The sequence below is a fragment of the Ostrea edulis genome, chromosome 8 (genome assembly GCF_947568905.1).
Source record: "Ostrea edulis chromosome 8, xbOstEdul1.1, whole genome shotgun sequence".
NCBI classification, from domain to species: Eukaryota; Metazoa; Mollusca; class Bivalvia; order Ostreida; family Ostreidae; genus Ostrea; species Ostrea edulis.
Window position 1 is genome coordinate 1,983,800 of NC_079171.1, and position 26,894 is coordinate 2,010,693.

Consider the following 26,894-nt stretch of genomic DNA (forward strand, 5'->3'; position numbering starts at 1 on the left):
TAGGATCAAAGTTTTAAATGGGAATATTTGGGGAAAATCTTTTAAAAAATCTTCTGATCTTTTCCTTATTTCTTAAGGATTAATGGGATAAACTTCAAATTTACATGAAAGCTTTCAGACATGGTAGATCATGGTAGATTCATTTTTTTTTGGGGGGGGGGGGGAGCACGATAGGGGATCAAAGTTTTATGTACGAGTGAAAAAAGGACACTCTTTAAAAAAAATCCCTAGGGCCAGAAAAGTTTTACATGCTGTTAGATACAGAGCTGCCAACCCTCACAATTTTGGTGTAAGGCTTACGATTTTAGGACCGAAAATGTGTCTTGCGATTTCACTATATATCTTTTGATTTTCGCCTATTTCACATTTCAAAAGTTTTAGAGCTGTCCGTCATTGGTTTTTACTTTTATAATAAACAAGCCATAGTCATTACTACGTTTGTTTGCATAGTCTATATATATATATATATATATATATATATATATATATATATATACAGAATCTCGATCATTTCAATGCTTTGAAATAAACAATATGGCAGCTGCTACTAAACGTAAGACATGTGTTGATGGAAATAACAACAATACTCCCCCAAAGAAGAGCCAAAAATGCGAAGAAAAATATGCAAGTACTCTGTAAACATCTATTTGTTTCAAAGTCAGAAAGGGGGAATTTGTATGATAAGTGTACAATCTGTTTGATAAACTTCAACATTTCTCACGGCGGGGAAAATGACATTAAAACACTTGCCAGAATAACTGACACAGTAACTGTAAAATTACATAATATACTAATGTAACAATATTTTTTACACGTCAAGTTTTAGAAAGTAAAATCAATAAAAGATGTGTTTGATCTTTTGCATTTGTAAAATGCATAACAATTAGTATACAGTCTAAATTCATTAAATTTAGATTTGAAGTATGCCTAAAATTGCTCAGGTTACATATTCATAAAAGATCTCCAGCAGAAGCTAGGCAGCCCCCTGACCCCCGCCTTATTATTTTCCATTTCATAATGTTGGCAGCTCTGTAGATGGAAAAATCTTAAGAAATATTTCTTGAACTATTTAAGCTAGGGCTTTCATACTTTAGTATATAGATACTATAGATAGGGAGGGGGGGGGGGGTCAAAAAATTTTCATCGGAATAAACATTGATTAAAATATCTTTTAAAAATTCCAACACCTGAACAGCAGTAGGGCCAAGGTGACTCAGGTGAGAGATGTGGTCCATGGGCCTCTTGTTTTACCAATCAGCTGGTCAGACTGCTAAAAAAAATAACAAAAGAATACAAATGTTAACGAGGGTCGATCCTCATGTGACTTATTAATATTAATGGTTGAAAGTAAAAAAAAAAATGTATTTATTTCCACTCAATATACATGTATTAAAATTTATTTAATAACCAAAGAAAATGTTCATGCTGCCACCGTTTTAAAGATGTCAGATATACTAAAACAGAAATATATGTTAACACAAGAAAATCCCACTTTTTTGTTATACAGAATAATCAAAATAGATAAAAACTTGTGAAAATGACAAATTTTAAATGTCAACAGTTTAAAAAACAAACTGCTAATTAATAATATATGTATGAATTAATTGTGGATGTTGGGGAAACCTTGTATAATAGGCATGCAGTAAAAGAAATACCAGGATAGGAGTTACTGCCCTTGACAACAGTTTTAGCTCGCATGAGATCAAAGCTCAAATGAGCTTTTCTGATTGACAAGTGAACTTTTCTGATCACCTGAATCCCGTGGTGATCCAGGTTAGAATAGGTCCTTGGCACCCACTTGCTTGTCGTAAGAGGCGACTAAATAGGGCGGCCCTTCGGATAAGACCACAAAAACTGAGGTCTCGTGTCGCAGCAAATGTGACACAATAAAGATCCCTCCCTGCTCAAAGACCATAAGCGCCGAGCATAGGCCTAAAATTTTGCAGCCCTTCACCAGCAGTGGTGACATCTCCATATGAGTGAAATATTTTCGAGAGGAATGTTAAACAATATTCAATCAATTAATCTGATCACCTGTAGTCCATTGTCTGTTTGTCCGTCTGTTTGTAAAAGTTTTACATTTTCCACTTCTTCTCCAGAACTCCAATTACTGTATAACCAAACTTGGCCAAAAGTATCCTTGGCTGGTCAAATGAAGGGTCTCGCCCAATTCAAATCGGAGATAATCACATAAATGCAAAAATAGGATGGGGGTCACTTAAAAATCTTCTTCTCAAATACCACGGGGCCAGAAGAGCTGCAATTTACATGAAAGCTTCATGACATAGTACAGATTAAAGTTTGATAGAATCATGGCTACTGGTGGTAGGATGGGGCCATAATAGGGGATCAAAGTTTTACATACAAATATATAGGTAAAATCTTTGAAAATCTTCTTCTCCAGAACCACTAGGCTAGAAAAGTACAGATTTACATGACATCTTCCCGACATAGTGCAGATTCAGGTTTGTTAAAATGATGGCTCCCCGGGGGTAGGATGGGACCACAATAGGGTATCAAAATTTTGGATACAAATATATAGGGAAAATCTTTAAAGATTTTCTCAATAACCACTTGGCCAGAAAAGCTGAGATTGACGTGAAAGCTTCCTGACATAGTGCAGATTCAAGGTTAACAAAACCATGGTCCCTGGGGGTAGGATGGGGCCACAATAGGAGATCAAAGTTTTACACATAAATATAAGGGGAAATCTTTAAAAAATTTCTTCTCAAGAACTACTGGGCCAGAAAAGTGGAAATTTACCTGAAAGGTTCCTGACATAATGCAGAATTATGTTTGTTAAAATCATGCCCTCCACCCCACCCCCCACCCCCACTCTCAGCGGTAGGATGGGGCCACAATAGGGTTAAAAGATTTGTATACAAATATATAGGAAAAATATCTTTTTGAAAATACTTCTTAAGAACCAATAGGACAAAGAAGTTTACATTTACATGAAAGCTTCCTGACATAGTGCAAATTCAAGTTTGTAAAATTCATGGTCTCCAGGGATCAAAGTTTTACATACAAATATATAGGGGAATTCTTCTGCAGAATCACTGGGCCATAAAAGTTTACATTTACATGAAAGCTTCCTGACATAGTGCAGATTCACGTTTGTGAAATTCATGGCCCCCGGGAGTAGGTTGGGGCCTAATTAGGGATTTAAATTTTACATGTGAATATGTAGAAAAAAGCTTTAAATATGAGCCAAGGTGACTCGGGTGAGCGATGTGGCCCATGGGCTTCTTGTTTTAGATTATAAATTATTGTTTATCTATGGAAAATATCACTTTTTCAGTATCAATAGTTTACCAATTTTTGTGCAAAGTTTAATTTGATAAAGATTTTGCAAAAACCCATGATATCACATGAGGATCGATCAAATTTAAATAATCTGTGTTAATCTACCCGAGTCAATGTACACCGGGTCATTACTAATCCTATCTGTGTTAATCTACCTGAGTCAATGTACACCGGGTCATTACTTATCCTATCTGTGTTAATCTACCCGAGTCAATGTACACCGGGTCATTACTTATCCTATCCATACTCTTACTGTCAGTGAAATGAAACATATCAGTTATTTATATAATGGTCATTGCATCTAACATTAAAAGATGTGAAGAAATTGTGCACGTTGAGATTTTATGTAGATATCAATAATTTAGAGATACACTTCAAAAACTGTAAATTTCACAATGAAACCAGGAAAGTTGATGTGTATGATTAAGGTCAAGGTCATTAATGAAGGTCACAGTCAAATTTGCAAATATTGAACGTAGCCATAGTTGGGGGCATAGAGTTTCAAAAACACATTAAACTTGTTGTTCTTGTGGGGGAAAATAATTCTATGATTTAATTCAGTTTTTTCTACTCCTTGAGTTAAAAATTCATATGAAAATATTTTATTCAAAGTTTGTTTGTTTGTCAAACACATTTAACTTGTTCTTCTTGTAAAAAAAAAACAACAATGCTGTATTTAACTTCTCAATGTTTCACTCCTTTGTAACTTTTTCATATTTCCTCCTTCAGCATCAGTTTTGACCACACAGAGTATCCTTAAGTAGGGGGACTCAACATTAATCAAAATCTGACTTCCTGTTTGGATTGGACCATCAACAAGTTACTGTATAGGTTTGTATATTATGTTAAACATGCAGATTTCTTAACAGTCAAGAAGACTTACAATTATACATTTATTGACTGGGTCCGAGAACAACATCTGTTTTGTTTGATTCAAGAATGGAATATGAGGTGTTGTCTGAAGCTGTAGGCAACATATTGTTCAAAGATCAAACTAAACTGCTGTTGTCCAAAGGGCATTTTTAAGTCACCTGAGTCACTCAGGTGACCTATTGTTGAATATCTGCAGCCATCGTCGTGTGTTAGTAATTGCATATTTTTTAACTTATGAATAAATTCCATTCCAATTCTTTTCAAATTAAAACTGATAGAAATTGACAAATTTTCTCCTCTACAACTGCACAACTGTAATGAAATCTAAATGCATAGTAATGTAAAGCAGGAAGGCCTGTACCAAAATTGTACATTTCTTGGGTAAAGTTTTTGACTCCAGGTTGGGGCTCTACTTGGCATATATAGCACATCTTGAGGTTACTGATACTACATTGAAACTAAATATTAAAGTATTTAGCAGGAGCCCTTTACCCAAATTGTAAATTTCATGATCTCAGGGATATGGGTTTTAGTTCCATATGTCGATTATGGGATTGCGTTTAATTTTGCTGATGCTGTATGAAAACTAAATGCACATTTAGAAAAAGCAAAAGGGGATCTACCAAACTTGTGAATTCTACAACCCCAGGGTTCTGACTCATAGCCGGGTCCCAATCAGTCATGTAATGTTAAATGTAACATGTAAAGGCTTCCGTCATTATTAGTACTTACAGGAACATTTGTATATTAAGAACACAACATGTTTTACACTGCTGCTGAGTATTAGAATTTACCTTAGATATACAGAATAGAAAAAACACATAGATATCATATCTCTAGGTCAAAGGTCAACAAGAGTCCTGCTACTTCAGACATATGAATTATTAGGCCCGACTGTAGATCAGATATCTATAATAACAACAAAGTACTAGTAACAAATGAAATCATTTTACAGATTATACAATCATCTTAAGACATTTAGTGTATACAGTTGTCTAGGGACAGGTCTTGGATCATTGTTGTCCCACTATCAGTGTTCTAAGCTGATCAGTCACATCTCTGTATCAGCAAGGTGACTCAGGTGAGCGTTGTGGACCATGAGCATGGAACTACATGTGTTTGATTAGGCCGAAAATAATCATGTCTTTGTTCCACTAATACAACCGACTCTAAATTATACCCCTACCCTAGAAGTTTTTTGACATGTTCTCCAAAAAATTATTATTAAAAAAGATGGAGATGACCCTGGTAATAATATAGTTTAGAATATGACTTAATACTATCAAAGCATATTCAACAACTGTATCTATAATGAAAAATGAGCCCCTTGTTTTCAGTATGTCAATAGATCTGCTAATTGAATGGAAATTGTAATCAGAATTCAGAACATCTTCTTGTCTTGGATTTAGATGTAACAAATATAATTCATTTCCTACCAAGTTACTCTAATTTTGACTGAATATAAGTGGAAACACAACCATTTATATTTTTGGCCTTAGCATTCAAGAAATGTACATGTGAAAAAACAGGTCAATTGCAATCCGTGTGTGAAATATGTAGATCACTTGAATGTGAAATAAATGTATATTGTGAATAGGTTGATATTTACATGTCAGTTTAATTATTGTAGATTGTGTTCCTAAAGACCCAGACCCTCCACATCATGGACACACTAGGACTCAGCACTCAGCTAAAAGTACGACAATGTTCTCAATGTCAGGGGGACACTGAGTTTTACTGTAACACATGTAAATGTGATCTGTGTTTACAGTGTAAAGAGAAACATGTCATTGATCTACATACCAAACACCATGATGTTGTGATTTACCGTGAGAAGTTTAAATGTGTTCCAATTAATGATGATTGTTTCCGACATCCGGGCTGGAAATATGAAATGTTCTGTGAGCCATGTGAAATCCCTGTGTGTTTTGCCTGCAGTGAACATAGAACTCATAGGTTTCAGGAATTACGTAGAGCCTATCAAACAAAGCGACAACAACACCGAGAAATCATTGACAACATCAGAAGTGAGACTCTCTATAACTGTCGTGTTCTCCTGGCAGGAATCCAAACTGATATCCAAACTTGTCCCCCACAAATCTGTCACCGTCAATCACAGATGTCAACAAAAGCCCAGAGACTGAAGGATCTGATTGACACTGCGGTATGTGATGTTAAAACAAGATACCGAGGTTTATTGATTGATAGAATACAACAACAGAAGAGAAAAATGAACAGACACCTCACCCACATACAGAACTATGAAGACAAATATGAACAATCAGCAAACAGAGCGGTACAATTCCTCTTGTTTATAAAGACCAGTCGTGTCCCCCAGATAAAGGACACCCCTAATCTTCCACAACACCTGCTGCTGTCCCTGACTGAGGGATTCAACATGGAGGATGTCAGTCAGTTATTGAGGGGAATCCCAGAAATCCAAATGACAACAGGAAAACGACAAGTAGGAATAGACGAGTGTGTGAAACTGATGTCCACACCTGTATTACACACGTCTGTCTGTGTGACAGGTGTTAGTCATGTGTTACACATATCTCGTGTGATGTCAGACCGGGTCTGGGTCTCTGATGATTATAACAATCTCATCTTGACAGACACAACAGGAGACACTATACACCGTGTGACAGATATAACAACACCATTGTATGGAGGACTACACACAGTGAACAGTTCTGGTGAACTGATTTATATAGACAGTAAACTTAACATCAAGAAACTGTCTGTGGACAATCTAACAGTCACCACACAGATAGAGTATACATCACCATGGCAACCACTGTGTGTGTACTGCTCCCCGTCCACAGGAGATCTGATGGTCGGGATGTATAACTATAAAACAAGGACAGGCAAGGTAACCCGGTACAACAGTAGTGGTCAACACATCCTGACCATACAACACGACAACAAACGTCACACGATGTATAGTGAACCTCTCTATATCACAGAGAACACTAACGGTGATATTATTGTGTCTGACTGGTCACGTTATGCTGTAGTGGTGACAGAGCGCGGGGGGAGACATCGATTCTCCTACACAGGACCTTCATCAGGATCATCACTAGATCCACGTGGAATCTGTACAGACGCGCTGTCACACATCCTGGTGTGTGATCATAACACCCACACAGTACAGATGATTGACAAGGACGGTCACTTCCTGTCTCTGTTACAACACAGGATAAACAAACCATGGAGCCTGAACTATGATGATAAAACTCGCCTTCTCTGGGTCGGATCACAGGACACCAACACAGTGTCTGTATATAGATATCTACAGAGGAGGTACTCTCTGACTGGTAAGTACTAGTAGTACTGTAGTTTATTGTACTATATCAGTCAGTATAAATAACATCAAATTCTACACAGGAATCCATTATAAATTATTGTTATGCTATGACATTGTTATGATAGTGATGTTTTAAAAAATGTACAGTGTAGGTTATGATTAGAGGTCATATCTAATTTTAATTACAATGTGGCTATATTTAGAGGTGTTGATTGGTTTTAATTACGATGTGGTTATAATCATAATAATTAGAACTAGTGATTAATTTTAATTACAATATGGGTTATATCTAGGGGAGGAGTTAAGTTTTCATTACAAGTTGGTTATAATTATAGGTAATGTTTAGTTTTCATTACAGCATGTATAATGTGTGTTGTAATTAGAGATAGTGATTAATTCTAATTACAATGTGAGTTATAATTAGAGGTAGAGATTTATTCTAATTACAATGTGAGTTATATTTAGAGCTAGGGATTAATTCTGATTACAATGTGAGTTATAATTAGAGCTAGGGATTAATTCTAATTACAATGTGAGTTATAATTAGAGCTAGGGATTAATTCTAAATTTTACAATGTGAGTTATAATTAGAGCTAGGGATTAATTCTGATTGCATTGCAGGTTATAATTAGAGCTAGTGATTAATTACAATTACAATTTGAATTATAATTAGAGCTACGGATTAATTCTGATTACAATGTGAGTTATAATTAGAGCTAGGGATTAATTCTAATTACAATGTGAGTTATAATTAGAGCTAGGGATTATTTCTAATTACAATGTGAGTTATAATTAGAGCTAGGAATTAATTTTAATTACAAATGGGTTATAATTAGAGGAGGAGTTATGTTTCTATTGCAATGTGGGTTATGATTAGAGGTAATATTTAATTTTGACTACAATGTTGGATTTAATTACAACTAGTGATTAATTTTAATTACAACATGGGATATAATTAGACGAGGAGTTAGGTTGTTATTAAAATGTGGTTGATAATTAAGGTTAACTTAGTGTGTAGGTTTAATGTTAAATGATGTGGGTTATAATTACATTAAGTGAATAATATTAATAATATAATATAATTAATTTTAATTACAATGGGGGCAATGATTAGATGAGGAGAAATGGTTTTATTTAATATTTTGGGTTGGGATTCAATAGGTGTTCAATGGGGAGATTTTATTAACAGCATTCTGTTACAATTATTATCTTGTTGAGATTTGTAGAACATTGATCATTGCCAGTTTAAAACTTGACATGTTTATAATCTATTTCTTCTACTTAACTATCCTACTTTGTAAATATCAGTGATATTGACACAGCTTTGGTTTGTGGGATGTTGTATGTTTCTGTGATGGTGTGATGTTGTATGTTTCTGTAGCAGGTGTGGACAAAATCTACATTGTGTACTGGTTTGACACTGAGTATGTACATTACACCAGTCTCTGTGTGGAATAGCTATCATGAACTTAAGGGTCTGTATCAAAAGTCAAGGTCTGACAAAAAGAAAACAATTAACACCCCACCCCCTTGAAACTAAATAAATGATGAATGTTGATCTACTTTGTTTTTAAAATTCAAGTTCTGATAACACTCTGAGTTGAGTCATGTAAACTAGACAGAAACAAATACAAATGTAGTTAGAATGAATTGATCTCAATAAGAGATCAAAACCCCATGTTTATTAAATGAAATTAATGAATTACTACTGATTGTTTATATTGCATTTGTGAGATTTATTGTATTTTGTTTAAGTTAGCTCAGTTGACCTATGACATATTCCACCAAATAAGCATAAAATGTCCGTCAAATTTTCCCCCTCCGTATTTAAAAATAAATATGCTTAAAAAGTAAAGAATGTTTTTAATTACAAATTTGAATGGACTAGAGTTAATTATAAAATCAAAAATATTTTGCCACACATAAATTGTTAAAATTATTTTGGTATGTGAATGTTCAAATTATGAGAAAAATTGACAGAATTAACTCCCGTGAGAAGTGGTACCCAACTTCTCGGGTACTTTATTTCAACTTATATAAGAAAACAAGGGGCGAAAAAGATGTAACAAAATGTATGTACTTTTACTTAATTTTTATAAAAAAAATTGCAAAGTATTTATGAAAACAAATTATACAAAAGTAAATTCAAAGTAAACAGTTTTTGTGACTTTCGTTCTGTCAAACATATTGACGTTAGCACTAATGTACATACGTACATAGAGATGTACTGCAAAACAATTTGCTTTGATTATTTTTCTGGAATTAAGCATTAAAAGTCATAATCTAATTGTGGAACAGATTTTATCTTCTTTAAACAAAATATCTGACTTAAGAAATTACATTGATATTTGGTCTAACATCATTCTGTCAAATTTTACTCGGCACAATGTGACATTAGCACACTTCTTTACCAAACCATTGTAAGAGTTGTGGTTCTTTGTTATTATTACAACTCTCCCTGCAAGGAGCGTTGTAATGGGATTTTCCAATTGAATGGCAGGTTGAGTGAATGAGGTATCCAGACTTATGTAAAACTTCAAGCGATAGACTTTCTGTCAAAATTGCTGACGTTAGCAACAAGGAACGTTAGCATAAGAAATCGTTCTATTTGTACTAAATAGTACGTCAAACTACCGGTTTATGAATTCAAAGACTATTTTATTGCAATAAAAACTCATCATGGGAAACTATTTATAGTCTATCATGATTTACATCACTGCGAAACAGTTCCGCAAGGTTTTGTTCCGTCAAACAATAACATTAGCATCAAACAAGTTCCGTCAAGAACTGACATTAGCATTGACAGAAAATGAAAGATTCTGGGTCATTATTAAAGCACAACAAACATTGGTCTCGATGTAATGTATATAGATTACATTTAAACCTTTCATTAAGAGAGCCATGTAGTTAAATAATTTCATAACTTATTTCGTAAACAGAAGATTTATTAATTGCTAATGTCATTTTCCGTCAAGTGTTCCGTCATAAAAATGTGACGTTAGCAACCGTTTTTAAAAAAATGAAATTCAAATTGAAGGAATACTTTTATAATTTTATTTTTTACATTTTCTTGATCCTGAGTGTTAATATTTTTAGTTACCACAAAAAATTACCACATTTTGGCACTTTGAAAAGACATTCCCAATGGGAGTCAATACAAGCCTTTTTCATGGAACATGTCCTATTGCAATTAGTGAGTATGCATTGTCAGCCGTTATTTGTTAAAAATGTTAAAATTTGAAATTATTCTTTTATGCCCCCACCCCCCTCCTCCTTCCCTCCCCCCTCCCCTCCCCCTTCAAAGTAGAGAGGCATATTGTTTTGCACCTGTTGGTCGATATACTCAATATCTTGAGAACCATTCATTTGATCGTAATGATATTTCATATGTAATTTGGTTATAAGCAGAAATGGACCCTAACTGTTTTTTAGGTGGAAAGGTAAAGGATCAATTCTACTATGGACATAGAAATATACTCTCCGCTCAATATTTTGAGAATCCTTTGCTTGACAGACATCAAACTTAGTACACTTGTACATCCCAAAAAGTAGATGACCGCTACCGATTTTGAGGTTACATGGTCAAGGGTCAAACTGGGGATAGGAATATACTGACCACTCCATGTCTAGAGAACTCTTTGCTTGACAGCAATCAAACTTGGTACACAGGTACATCATTACTAGAACCTGACCGCTTTTGATTTGGAGGTCACATAGTCAAAGGTCAATGGTCAAACTGGATATAGGAATGTACTATCCACTCAATATATTGAGAACCATTTGCTTGACAGACTTAAAACTTGGTACACTGGTGCATCTTCAGGAGTAGATGACCCCTATTAATTTTGAGGTCACATATTGGAAGGTCAAGGGTCAAACTGGACATAGGAATGTTCTGTGGGCTCAATATTGTGAGAACCCTTTGCTCGACATGAATCAAACTGTGTACACTGATACATCTTTCAGGAGAAGATGACCCCTGTTGATTTTGAGGTAATATAGTCAAGGGTCAAGGGATAAACTGGACATAGGAATGTATTATCCGCTCAATATTTTTAGAACCCTTTCCTTGACAGACATCAGACTTGGTACACTGGTACATCTTCAGGAGTAGATGACCCCTATCAATTCTGGGGTCACATGATCAGAGGTCAAAGGTCAAACTGGACATATGAATGTTCTGTGCGCTCAATATTGTGAAAACCATTTGCTCGACATGCATCAAACTTTGCACACTGATACATCTTTCAGGAGAAGATGACCCCTGTTGATTTTGAGACCATATATTCAAATCTCAAGGGCCAAACTGGACTTAGGAATATACTGTACCCAATATCTTGAGAACCTTTTGCTTGACAGACATCAATCTTGGTACACTGGTACATCTTTAGGAGACGATTACCCCTATTGATTTTGAGGTCACATGGTCAAAGGTCAAGGTTTAAACTGGACATAGTAATATATTGTCTTCTATATTTTGATAATTATTTGCTTGATTGACACCAAACTTGGTACTCTGGTACAAAATAAGGAGTAGATGACCCCTTTTAATTTTAGGTTACATTGTAAATCCATTCCTGACATAGGAAGATATTGTCTGTTCAATATTTTGAATTGGTAATACTACTATTAATGAAATGATACATGTGTTTAACACTCTTAGCTCATCTGAGCTGAAACCTCAAGTAAGCTTTTCTGATCACCTGTTGTATGTATGTCCGTCCGTCTCTCTGTAACCTTTTTACATTTTCGACTTCTTCTCGAGAACCAAAAGGATCCTTGGGTGAAGGGCTTTCAAGTTTATTCAAATGAAGGGCCATGTCTTTTTCAAAGGGGAGATAATCACAAAAATGCAAAAATAGGGTGGGGTCATTTAAAAACCTTCTACTCAAGAACCACTGGGCTAGAAAAGCTAAGATTTACACGAAAGCTTCCTGACATAATGCAGATTCAAGTTTCTTAAAATCATGGCCCAGGGCATAATATGGGGCCACAATATGGGATCAAAGTTTTACATACAAATATTTAGGGAAACTCTTTAAAAATCTTCTCGAAAACTATTGGGCCTAGAAAGTGGAAATTTACAGCAAATCTTCTTAACATAGTGCAGATTGAAGTTTGTTAAAATAATGGTCCCTTAGGATAGGATGGGGCCACGATAGCGGATCAAAGTTTTACATACAAATATATCTGGAAAATCTTTAAAAAACTTCTCAAAAACTACTGGCCCAGGATGCTGAAATTTAAACAAAAGCTTCCTGACAGAGTGCAGATTGAAGTTTGTCAAAATTATGGCCCCCAAGGATAAGATTGTCCACAATAGGGGATCAAAATTTTGCATACAAACATATGTGAAAAATCCTTTAAAATATTCTCAAAAACTACAGAGCCAGGAAAGTTAAAATTTACATGAAAGCTGCCTGACATAGTTCAGATGGAGTTTTGTTAAAATTATGGCCCCCGAGGATAGGATTGGGCCACGATAATGGGTCAAAGTTTTACATAAAAATATATAGGAAAAATCATTAAAAATCTTCTGATGAAAAATCAGTATGCCAGAAAAGTTTACATTTACATGAAAGCTTCTTGACATAGTCCATATTCAATTTTGAAAAAAAAAATCATGGCCCCTAGTAGGTTGGGCCACAACAGGGATCAAAGTTTTGCATGCTTATATATTGGAAAAATCTTTAAATATGAGCAAACATGATACAGGTGAGTGATGCGGCCCATGGGCCTCTTGTTAATTTTAACACCATTAGTTGCATATATGTTTTACAGACATCGCTTGTCATGTTTAGTTTTAAGCATCTTTGGGACCAGGGAACATGTATTGTAAATTTAGGGACTCTGCACTCCTAGAGCCATAGGGATTAAATAGAATTTCAGAAACTGCCACATATTGACCCACATGCAAAACTCTTCTCAACAACTGCACATTTGCAAGGTAAACTAAATGTATAATCATGTAGAGTAGAGAGGCCTCTAACGAAATTGTAAATTTCATTATCCCTGGAGTAGAGGTTCTGACTCCATGATGGTGCTAAACTTGATGTATATAGCGTATATGTGTAAAACATCTTTAATGCTATTAATATTAAACTGAAACGAAACAGATAGGTAGTCCTTATACATGTAGCCCAGTAGCTAAGTACTTCGTTACTAGCTTGAAAATATGGATGAATATTTAATTGCTGTTATAAAATTTAGAAATTCATTTCAAAATTAAGGATTATCTCCCTCACACATAGCTCTGATCCTTGGACGAATTTGACTCCACTTTTTTGGCACACTGTTTTCCCTATGATAGCTCTAAAACTTCATTGTTATTTCGGATTTTAAACATTTCGGTTGAGCATCACTGAAAAGACATTATTTGTCGAAATGCGCATCTGGTGCATCAAAATTGGTACCGTGTAAGTTTTATATGTATATTATCTTTATCAACAACATTGTTTCACAACCAACTCCTGGGTTTTCACTCTAGGACAGGCCCTAATTAGTCATATTGTAATAATCTTACATATTATATCATGTATTGTATTTCATCAGCATAAGCACTTTTGGGGGTCATTCAAGTTTTAAGTTTTAAGACAACATATTTTACGTAGCCCTAAGGCCTAGTCAGTAGTGATACTTATAAGTAATACTAAGGTGACTGATAAAGTATCTTGTCTTTGAAAATACTGTCTATCGTTCTTTTTATGCCCCCGGAATCAAAGATTTGGGGATATACTGAGCGACTGTGACCGGTCATCCACTGGTATAAGAAGCGGAAGTCAATATCAAGTGCTGAGAAAACTAAGACTCAATATAGAATTACACACCTGTAATGCTGATTTTATTTGAATGAAATACTCTTGTGTATAAGACCAGTATTTATTTACAATGTTTGATATGTACTTCAGGTGGGAAACATAAAAGATGCGACAAGCAATATGGTCCATGGGTCTCTCATCTTTCAAATCACATAATGTATATCACTTACAATTAATGTCACGAGTATTTAGAACTAATGTTATTATGTGTGGTAGACTGGGCCCACTTCTAGGGAATTCACTTGCTTCAAACTCCTCCATACACTAGACAAAATGCTTCAATGTCTATATCTGATCCTAATTAAAACTTCAGATAATCCAGACAGAGATGAGCAGATCACGGAAGCTTCTGAAAGTTATGAGTATGAGGAGGTTCAGGAATCGGGATCAGAGCTGGAAATCAGTGGAGAGTCAGAGTCTGAAGAAAACAGCGAGGATCTGAAGTCTGAGGATAGCAGCGAGGAATCTGATCCTGATGACGAGGACACTACTGAATCAGGGACCAGTGAAGAAAATGGTGTAGAGGAAAACGATGATCGGAATTTAGAGGAGACCAGCGAGAATGAAGATGAATAAGAAATGTCTGGGTAATTACATTAAGATAATACAGATCTGTCTGAAGGAAAGGACTAGGTCCAATAAGTGCCATTTCTGGCCCTGAAATTCAAGCATAATTTGCTTTCACTGAGATCTAGTAATTTTCAAATTGAAATAGTCAGAACCTAAAACTAGAATTGCATATCTCGGTTAAAATTTTGCATAATTAACTTTTCCTTAACATGTTCATTTAGCTCACCTTAGCCGAAGGCTCGTGAGCTTTCCTGATCAAAATTTGTCCACTGTCAGCGGTGTAGGTGTCGGCATACTCTATTTATATTCTCAATTTCTCCAGAACCACTGAGCCAATTTCAACCAATATTGGGATAAAGCATCCCTGGATGAAAGTCTTTCAATTTTCTTTAAATAAGAGTCCATGTCCCCTTCAAAAGGGAGATAATTACAAAAATGCAAAAATAGGATGGACCATTGAAGAAAAGTATTGAACTACTGGGCCAGGTGATCTGAAATTTCCATGAAATCATCTTGACATAGTGCAGAATCAAGTTTGTAAAAATCATGCCCCCAGGAGTAGGATAGAGCCACAATAGGGGATCAAAATTTTACCTACAAACGTATAGCGAAAATCTTTCAAAATTTTCTTCTCAAGACCCACTGGCCAAGGGAAGTAGGAATTTACATGAAAGCATCCTGACATTGTGCAGATTCAAGTTTGTTGAAATCATGACTCCTTGGGTAGGATGGGGCCACAATAGGGGATGAAAGATTTACATACAAATATATAGGGACTTTAAAAAAATCTTTAAAAAGCAACAGGGCGTGAAAAGTTATATGAAAGCTTCCTGACCTAGTGCAGATTCAATTTTGTGAAAATCATGGCCCCAGGGGGTAGGATGGGGCCACAATATGGGCTTTGAAGTTTTACATAGAGAACCGTGGGGATTCAGGTTAGAATAGGTCCTCGGTACCCCCTTGCTTGTCGTAAGAGGTGACTAAATGGGGCGGTCCTTCGGATGAGACCGCAAAAACCGAGGTCCCCGTGTCACAGCGGGTGTGGCACAATAAAGATCCCTCCCTGCTCCATGGCCATAAGAGCCGAGCATAGGCTTAAGTTTTGCGGCCCTTCACCGGCAGTGGTGACGTTTCCATATGAGTGAAATATTCTCGAGAGGGTCGTTAAACAATATTCAATCAATCAATTTATCAATCTTCTCAAAAAGCAGTGATCCAAAGAACTTTACATTTAAATTGAAACTTCCTGACATATACCAGATTAAAGTTTGTTAAAATCATGGCCCCTGGGGGTAGGATGGGAACACAATAGGGGGTTAAAGTTTAACATACAAATATATAGGAAAAATTTCTGAAAATATTAAGAACCACTGGGCTAGAAGACCTGAAATTTATATGAACGCTTCCTGACATAGTGCAGATATTAGATTTGTAATCATGCCCCCCTCCCCCCGGCTATGTTTAGCCACACTAGGGACCAACGTTTTTCATGATAAATATTGGAAAAATCTTTAGATAGGGGAAAAGGTGACTTAGATTAGCAATGTGACCCATGGGCCACTTGTTTTGGAGAGAATACTTTTTCTTTAATCGAAACAGATATATGGTAATTTGTCCATGTTTTGTAGATGTCAGCACGAATGGGTAGATTACTGTGACTAAACAGGGCACCAACACCTCATCACCACATCATCTTCCACCCTCCACCTGAGACATTGATGTTAACAGGCTACCAACACCTCGTCACCTCATCATCTTCCACCCTCCACCTGAGACATTGATGTTAACAGGCCACAAATATCTCATCGCCACATCATCTTCCTCTCTTCACTTGTGTTCCCAGATAGAATCCCTGATAAACCTTAAAATAAAGCAATCTATCATTAACTGAAAAAACAATAGCTTTGAACTTTGACATTGCAATATAGTACAGGCAGGCAGCAGCTTTCTGTTTGGAATTTAATTTTAAGTTGAGTGAATCCTCTTGAGGACATGAATCAGATTTCACAAACGTAATACGCCAGTTTCGAGCTTAGAGCTCTCCTGTGTATGAGGTGCATTTAGTGGAACTTTGAATCCTTAGGTGGGACAGAGTGGTACCACAGTCAGTGAGAAAGACAATGAAATGTATAAAACTCGACTTCTTATTAAATACTTGATGTAGGAAATGTATAATACTGTCAAAAGAAATGTTTTATCAAATTGGAACCATAAATACAATGTTATATTTCCAAGCAATGTCCTGGATATGATAGCTAGGAGCAACAAAATAACGTGATATATTAAGAATTCTAAGTATTTAATTACTTTTTGAATACTGATCATTTACTTAGTTTATGTATCAGTCGAAATTGGGTGATGAAACTGCGTATGATAAACTTACTGAGCAGATTCACTTATCTGTCCCACTCCTGCGTGTAAACAAGTTGTTTTACACCTTACTAAGTACGAGAGTTCTCCAAAGGGAAATAACTCGGACGTATCTCGAAACCGGCGTATTTTCTTTGGTTTCTGTTGATGAGAACAAGGAAAACATTGACCCCAGTGTGCAATACACGTGTTGTGAAAACAGTTTTATGTTTATATCAGATTTGTATAGACAGTTTTATGCATGTAACATGCTTATCATGAAAAAAATATATATTGGTATGGGAATTTTGTATATTACTTCATTTGGTTTAATGATTGTATCTGAAATTTTGTATATTAAGTTTTATGTGTAGTTTGATGTTTGTAAATCAATGTTTTGAATATTACTACATTTAGTTTGAAGATTGCATCAGGAGTTTTGAATATTACTACAATTAGTTGATGATTGTATCAGAAATTTCGTATATAACTACATGTAGATTTAGTTCAATGTTTGCATCAGAAGTTTTGATAAACTTAGATCTCCAGTTTCATGTATATCTGTTATTGACATTGCATTGTTTAAAGAATGTTACACCAGAATATAATATTGTCACGTAAAAATCAGTCTTGTTTGATGTTATTTTGTCAATGTTGGCAGAAACATAATGCGTCTCTGCTATCAAACCCGGTATATATCATTGTAAAGAGTCTTTAACAAATACTTTAAGTGTTAGATGTGGTTGTTATTTTGTAAAGACATCTTGACCGGAAAGTATCATAAACGCAACCATACTTTTCCGTTAAGAATACTTTATAATAATGACCATAAAATCTTTCAAGTAAAGATATTGTTCTATGCTCTTTATATAGTTCTACAACAGATTTACAATGATAGCGTTTGGGGTAATGAAGCCACATGTTTATTTTACGGAAAAACAAATTAATAACTAGTTTCTCATGCCAAAAATTTTCAATTTTGATAAAGCAGACTAGTATTTTATATTTCATGAGCCCATCTGAGCTTAAAGCTCAAGTGAGTTCTTAGCTCATGTAAGCTGAAAGCTCAAAAGAGCTATTCTGATCGTCTGTTGTCCGTCATCTGTCTGTAAACTTTTTACATTTTCGACTTCTTCTCCAGAACTACTGGGTGAATTTCAACCAAACTTGGCCAAAAGTATCCTTGGGTGAAGGGTTTTCAAATTTGTTCAAATGAAGGGCCATGTCTCTTTCAAAGGGGAGACAATCACAAAAATGCAAAAAGGGGTGGAGTCATTCAAAAAGCTTCTCAAGAACCACTGGGCCAGAAAATCTGAGATTTACATTTATATAGTTCTACAACAGATTTACAGTGATAGAGTTTGGGGTAATAAAGCCAAATGTTTATTTTACAAAAGGCCAAAACAAATTGATAACTTGTTTATCATACCAAAAATTTCCAATTTTGAAAAGGCAGACAGGTATTTTATATTTTATGCTTAAAGGTTAAGTGAGTTTTTAGCTCACCTGAGCTGAAAGCTCAAGTAAGCTTTTCTAATCGCCTGTTGTCCATCGTCTGTCTGTAAACTTTTTACATTTTTTACTTCTTCTCCAGAACTACTGGGTCAATTTAAACCAAACTTGGCCAAAAGCATCCTTAGGTGGTTTTCAAGTTCGTTCGAATGAAGGGCCATGTCTCTTTCAAAGGGGAGATAATCACAAAAATGCCAAAAAAGGGTGGGGTCATTTAAAAAGCTTCTTCTCAAGAAACACTGGGCCAAAAAAAGCTGACATTTACATGAAAGCTTCCTGACAAAGCGCAGATTCACGTTTGTTCAAATCATGGCGCCCGGAGGTTCAATGGGACCACAATAGGGGATCAAAGTTTTCCATACAAATATATAGGAAAAATCTTCTCAAGAACCACTGAGCCAGAAAAGCTGAGATTTACATGAAAGCTTTCTAACACATTTCAGATTTATGTTTGTTCAAATCATGACTCCCAGGGATAGGATGGGGCGACAAGGGGGATCAAAGTTTTGCGAAAATCTTTTAGAATATTCTTCTCAAAAACTACTGGGCCAGGAAAGTCGAAATTTAGAATGAAATCTTCATGACATAGTGCAGATTGAAGTTTGTAAAAGTCATGGCCGCCGAGGGTAGGATGGAGCGACAATAGGGGATCAATTTTTACATACAAGTATATAGGGAAAATCATTATGAATCTTCTGAAAAATCATTGGGCCAGAAAAGTTTACATTCATATGAAAGCTTCCTGACATAGTCCAGATTCAATTTTGAAAAAAAATCTTGGCCCCCAGGAGTAGGTTGGGACCACAATACTGAATAGGGATCAAAGATTTACATGCAAATATATAGGGAACATCTTTAGATATGAGCCAAGGTGACTCAGATGAGCGATGTGGCCCGTGGGTCTCTTGTTCTAATCACCTGTTCACCATTTGTTTGTCTGTAAACGTTTTACATTTTCAACTTCTTCTCCAGAACCACTGAGCAAATTTAACCAAATTTGACAAAAAGCATTCTTCGGTTAAGGGCTCTTAAGTTTTTTCAAATGAGGGGTCATCAGAAGATTTGTAAATAATACCACCTTATTTTTGCATTTTTTGTGATTTTCTCCCCTTTGATGGGGACATGACCTAATAGGAAAACATTTCAGGCAGAATACAAACCGAACAATTGGAGCTAGGATCTTACAACCTCGTCCATTCATTTACCATGATCAGAGGAAGATGTCTATTTTTTGTCAAGATCAGAGATCAAAGCAGTTGATAGGACAATATTCTAGACATAATGCAAATCGAACTCTTGGAGCTAGGACTGTCAGACTTGGGAAGCCTACTCTTGGGAAGTGGAGGATGACTTTTATTCTTCAAGTTCAAAGGTCGAGGTTATAGTATCACTTAGTAGGACAACCTTTTAAGCAGGATACAGACTGAAGCACTGGGCTAGGTCTATCAAACTTGGTACACATAATTCCTATGCCAGGCGGAGGATGCCTATTGTTTCTCAAGGTCATGGTCGTAATATCACTAAGTAGAAAAACCATGTTTTCGTGGAATTTGTCTCCCATTCTCCGTTATAAATACAAGTATTGCCTTGACATTTTGTCAAACCATCCCTCGTGGAGAAATGAATAATCAGTTCATATTCAAATTGATTGGTGCACCATCACCTACTTTAAATAGGTCAAATAGCCTTCTGAATGTTTTCTCAGCATGGATACAGATATTGCACAGAAGATCTAACGGGCGTATGTTGTACCATTTGTGGTACTCTTCTGACTTAGACACAGACTACTGACAAACAAATGGATGTTACAAAGGTTACAACAGTCTCGTTTAAAGTCAGCATTTTCAAATTCTACGGTTGTTATGATGGTCTAGTTTGCCAATACAACCTACCCTTGGGTCAAGTGCTGTCTAAGGTAGATCAAACCAATTATTAGACCGTTCTTTACACACCGATTTGACCTCTGATTCCTCATTTTACCTGATCGCTATATAGGATTCAAAGAAGGAGTGACTGATCTACGGGATGCTTACACCACCTAACTAGGTAACCGACCTCACTTCTGGTACATCCAGGGGTCTGGGTTTGCACAACTTTTAATAATGTACTCGTTATAAGAGTTATGAGATTGATCATTGTTCATTATCATCTTTTCATAGGAATATTACTTTAAATTGCTCGAAATTGATTTTTCATTTAATCATTGACTAATTCACTGTGTATTTTTCATTAAGATATATTACAATATTTAACAACTGCAGTGAATTTTACTTCTTTCACGATATTCTATTTCCTGCTTACCCCCTCCCCCGTGCCTCCTTTAAATGTGATCGATTAATTCAGTTTTGGATACTAGATCCCTGCACCGACTCTAAGCTTATCCATAGCTAGCGCACACTAGATCACTGCACCGAGTCTAAGCTTATTCATAGCAAGAGAATACTAGATCCCTGCACCGAGTTTAAGCTTATCCATAGCTAGAGAATTCTATTTCCCTGCACCAACTCTAAATTTATCATAACTAGCACATACTAGATCCCTGCACCGACTCTAAGCTTATTCAAAGCTAGAGAATACTAGATACCTGCACCGAGTCTAGGCTTATCAATAGCTAGAGAATTCTAGATCCCTGCACCGACTCTAAGCTTATTCATAGCTAGCGCATACTAGATCCCTGCGCCGAGTTTAAGCTTATTCATAGCTAGCGCATACTAGATCCCTGCACATAGTCTAAGCTTATTCACAACTAGCGCATACTAGATCCCTGCACCGACTCTAAGCTTATTCTTAGCTAGATTCCTGCACAGAGTCTATAAGCTTATTCATAGCTAGAGAATTCTAGATCCCTGCACCCAATCTACGCTTATTCGTACCTAGTTATTTTTTCTTCGCACAACGATCGGTATTAGAAGTGAAAGTCAAGAGTCATTTCAATTAAAACGATAACCACGGGCATGGTCTGCCTATGATCAATTTTTAATCTGAAAAAGGCTATTAAAGGTATAAGGATGTTACAATTCTTTCAAGTCTCATTTGAAATCATCTATTTGCAAATCCTTTGGTCGATGAAAGGTGAAGATAACGAACAGTGATCAATTTCATATCTCTTACAAACAATACAAAATAGATAGTTGAGCAAACATGGACCCCTGAACACATCAGTATAATGATCCTATTTACATATACAACCTTGAGTCATTAAGTCGAATGTTGTCTGATGTGTTTTACATTGTTAAGGCGTTCTTTAGAGACTGAATTTGACTAGGGTAACTCCGTTTACCTGATCAAGATGTGAATCACAGCAGGTGTAACCGGGTATCAAGGGATGCTTATCCCTCCCTGGTACCTTGTCCTCTGATCTTTCAAGGGTCTTTCTTTTTTACCATATACTCTTAATTTTGTATAAGATACATTCAGACCATATATAGAAAGACCCGGCCGTCAGACCATAAACTGAGAATAGTCTTAAGCTTATATTTCGAATCCAGCTAACCTATGAAATGTAAAACTTATACGGTACCAATTTTGATGCACCAGATGCGCATTTCGACAAATAATGTCTCTTCAGTGATGCTCATCCGACATTTTTGAACTTCCAAATAACAATAAACTTGTAAGGGGTCATCCATAATTGTCAACTCCTCAAAAAGTGTACATCAACCATTTTCAAATTCCCAACAAGAAGATCGACAATCAAGTTTATGAGCAATTTAGTTCAAACAATGAGTTCTTTAATATTGTAACCCCCCTATTTCGTGTTATGAATGCTATAATGTTTTATAAATGTCCAAATCTTGTGTATGTAATAGATTTTTGTTTTTATAGAAAAAAAAATAAAGATGTCTCTGTTGTATCTAGTCGTTTTTTTACGATAAAATAAAACCGAACTCCGCGGCTACGAAATAAATCCTGAAGAGAAAAAAGAGCGTACGGTAAAATCGTCGATTTTTAACCCCCCCCCCTCCCCCGAGCGTGCTTTTTGCACACTTTGGAAAAAGGTTGACAATTAGGATTACCCCTAAGAGCTATTTTAGGTAAAACAATAAGCGTGTAAGAGCTATTTTAGGTAAAACAATAAACTTCTAAGAGCTGTTTTAGGGGAAAACAGAGTGCCAAAAAGGTGGAGTCAAATTCGTCTAAGGATAAGAGTTATGCATGGGGGAGATAATCCTTAATTTTGAAATGAAGTTTTAAATGATATCACAGCAATCAAATATATCCGTATTTTCAAGCTAGTAACGAAGTACTTAATTTCTGGGCTGTAAAGACCCTCGGGGACTAACAGTCCACAGCAGAGGCCTCGACCCACGAATCATAATGTAAAACTTATACAGTAGCAATTTTGATGCACTAGATGCGTATTTCGACAAATAATATCTCTTTAGTGACGCTCAACCGACATTTTTGAAATCCGAAATAACAATAAACTTGTAAGAGCTATTTTACGTAAAACAATAAACTTGTAAGAGCTATTTTAGGTAAAACAATAAACTTCTAAGAGCTGTTTTAGGGGAAAACAGAGTGCCAAAACGTGGAGTCAAATTCGTCTAAGGATAAGAGCTATGCATGAGGTAAATGCGTTTGAATAACTAAAATTTTCAGCATATGTTTGTAATTGACTTTTTTATCATTAAAACAAATCTGTGATAGACTAATCTTTAAAAGATATATGTAATCGAAATTTTGACTTCAGTCTCTTTCAATTGATGATCTTGAGGTATACCAAACGTTCACCTGAGTCATCATTGATGGCACATAAATGTATCTACAAATTTGAGACACTTACTGAGGCCTGTGACCATACCCTTATCTTGAGTTTGATTCTACAAGCGGGCGGTGCAGTGGGATATGAAATTCTGCCTGTGTACCCGACTATGTCTGAACATCCCAAACACGGCTCTTAGGGTTAAGAATTCATTTTCCTACAGTGAATGGCATAATGGATTCAGGTGAACGTCAGGACACAGGGATCTTGATATCTGAGAACAGTGCTAACTTAGCAGAAAGAAGTTGATAATGATCTCTGATCCTTGTCACTTCTTAAGAAATGCGTTTCGAAATTGAGACTTGGTGGGATTTGATGAAGGTAAATTGTGAGTTCCAATTTCAGCGCTGGGGTAGGAAACAATTCTATGTACCCGCTATGTGTCACTGCGGGAAAGACACATTAGACACCCCTCTTATATCTATGGAACGTTGAGATTGTTAAAGGAAGAAGAATTGTAGAGTAGACCTATTTATTGATAAAACACCAACATTAGGAAAAGATAATAGAGATGAGAATTGTGATGAGAATTAACAAACAACCGAGTCGTAAATATAATGCCATCAAATCATCTCAATCAGGAACTAGATCCATGGACAGAATGGAGTAAAGAAGTTACTTGTAATATTGCTTTCATATGTCACTGACATAAAAGTATAATGAATTAATTGAACTTCGAGCTCGATCACTTTTTCTTTTCCTTTGTTTTATTTTTCGTCTCTGTTTTTTTTTTTCCTTCCCTATATTCAACAACAGAATTAATGAGTCAAAAGTTTCGTTCAGCACTCCCGATTCCTTCTTGGTATGCGGTATATCTGAAGTACTCTCACTGTTTTGTTTTTTTTTGCTAACTGAGCGTCATTTTGGTTTTGAAGTACAGCAGGATTATCCGATATAGATCGAGAAAGTCGGACACCCTCGTCAGATTTTGATGTCATGACGAGAAGTGGTGCTGGTGGACTGGTGTGAAGTAATGGGGCTCTCGTTTTTTTCTCACGTCTTGCACAGCTGTGGATTTTTCCAGCCTCATTTTCGTTTCCCGCAAATTTTGAATCAATAGCTTAACATTTACTTTGTTTCCCGAATGCTCTTCTTCCATGGATGAATCATTACTTTTATGTTTGGTTTCAATTTCACTTTTACCAGTGAATTGTTGAGTTCCCTGTTTTTGGTATGTCCCCAGTTGCTCCCGTATTCTAGTAATTCCTGAAGCGGTTATTTGCTCCATATCAGATACTTTTGTCAACGGCACGGCACTTTCATTGGAATTTGAGGTTGATTTTATAGATCCAATATCTTTTTTTTTTCAGAAGATGATGTTACTTCGGCTTGCTTTTCTTTCTTGCTTTTTGGTATTTCTTTCATTTCCCAATACGTGTTTTCAACGACGTCCTCGTCCTTGGAGAGAACTGATATGATCGTATTTCCAAAGTTGTTCGTAGTTTTACAATTTTTGATTTCGTCATCATCGATCTCATCATGCGGATGTTCTACTCTCTTCACAAATACATTCTTAATTCCACTTTACCCAGAAGCTTTGAGACAGGTTTTTTTTAATCATGTGAGGTGATTTGTTGTTCTTTTTCGTTTGCTTTGAATTTGCATTTTTCTCAAAAACTACTTCGTCGTAATGACAGTCAGCTTTTTCTGACGTCGTGTCTCTATTAGATTCGCTACTCTCTTTAACCCCATCTCCTATGACGTCACAGTACACTGCGTTAGTATGCGATGTGACGTTTGGGAAGTCGATGTTTTTTGGAGCGTAGAGGACTGTCTAATGCGATGTCATCATAGTAATTTTCGGCTGGTTGATTAAGAGCCAGAGAACTTCTATCATCCATCTCCATTTGCGTTGTAAGCGCCATTGGAAACTTCTGCTCTTCATGCGCGTTAAATCTTATTTGTTCTGTTGATCACCGTTAACAGAGGCATATTCGTCAATCAAGTCGACATAAAGTACATCAGTGTTGTACCTCTTAGAGGCCTTCCGAAAGGACTGTACCGCGTAGTCATAATGCGTCTCCTCCACCACCAAGTCTTTTATTTTAACCTCTGTTTGAAACAAGCTGAGAACAAATAGATGTTGCGAATATCTAATTTCCGGATCCGAATCCATTTGTGTTTGAAATCCACCTGGATGGAATGTACGAATCTGGCCCTTTCGGGCTCACCCCAACACGGAGTTCTACATAACACACGTTTTGGTCAAATCCATTGACTACTTTCCAACGTCCTGGGTGCTGTAATGGCTCTAATTGGCTGATATCAAGTACCACGTGACATGTTGACAGATTATTTTATTTGTCCTTGAGTGGAAGAGCACTATAGGTCACCCACTCGTTCATGCGCAGCTTCCGCCACATACAACACATGTTCGCTGGATATTCTACCTGTAGCTTGGTTGATCTTCGCTCTTTGTCAAGAAAAGCTATGTTTCTGCCGGCATTCTGGTGAAATGAAACACCAGAATTTTCTGGAAGAGGGAAACAAAATTGTAATTCATTTTACGCTATCAATAGATATTCATGTTGTTTACCAGTAAGTTAGCGACACACATTGATGTTGTTTTACTAGTAAGTTATCAATACAACAACGACTATTTTTTATCTGTTATACTTTTCCTCAGAATTCACATTTTATCTGATAACTAGTATTCTCTACACTCATCCTGATCCATTTCTTAGATTTCAGAGAGAGAAAAGTAACGAGGGGGTATCTTGTCCGATTCAGTAGAAAATCTCTATTTTACTGAGAAGGAAACAAATAAGGAAAGCTACGTTTATATCTGATCAGGATATAGGGCTCACAGCGGATGTGTCCGGTCGTCAGGGGATGCTTATTACTCCTAAGCACCTGATCCCACCTATGATGTGTCCAGAGGTCCGTGTTTGCCCAACCATCTATTTTGTATTGCTTATAGCAGTTATGAGATTGATCACTGTACGCTATTTTCGAGTTTCATCTAACACAGACACAAAATCAAAATACAACAGATACTAACATCTAACAATGTTCACCAGATCTAGCTGATTATATCTAACACAAGCAATAAATAAAATTACAACATATATTAACATCTAACAATGTTCACCAGATCTAGCTGACTATATCTAACACAGACAATAAATAAAATTACAACATATATTAACATCTAACAATGTTCACCAGATCTAGCTGATTAAATCTAACACAGACAATAAATCAAATCACAACATATATTAACATCTAACAATGTTCACCAGATCTAGCTGATTATATCTAACACAGACAATAAATCAAATTACAACATATATTAACATCTAACAATGTTCACCAGATCTAGCTGATTATATCTAACACAGACAATAAATCAAATCACAACATATATTAACATCTAACAATGTTCACCAGATCT

General features: G+C 36.0%; 2 protein-coding genes across 4 annotated transcripts in view; both read left to right on the forward strand.

Moving 5' to 3' along the window:
* Positions 1–17,850, forward strand: part of LOC130046518 (uncharacterized) — a 121,275-nt gene extending 103,425 nt beyond the window's left edge. For 2 of the 3 annotated variants that reach the window (XM_056147859.1, XM_056147860.1), the window contains 2 exons: positions 14,618–14,891; positions 16,503–17,850. In XM_056147859.1, the coding sequence (XP_056003834.1) occupies positions 14,618–14,880 (263 nt within the window). In that variant the 3' untranslated portion in view covers positions 14,881–14,891; positions 16,503–17,850. Of the gene's footprint in view, positions 1–4,035; positions 4,138–5,809; positions 7,497–14,617; positions 14,892–16,502 lie in introns of all 3 variants that reach the window. The other variant, XM_056147858.1, reaches the window with a different exon arrangement.
* LOC125667345 (uncharacterized) overlaps positions 1–26,894 on the forward strand; it is an 89,398-nt gene that overhangs the window by 30,318 nt on the left and 32,186 nt on the right. The gene's annotated exons all lie outside the window — the stretch shown is intronic.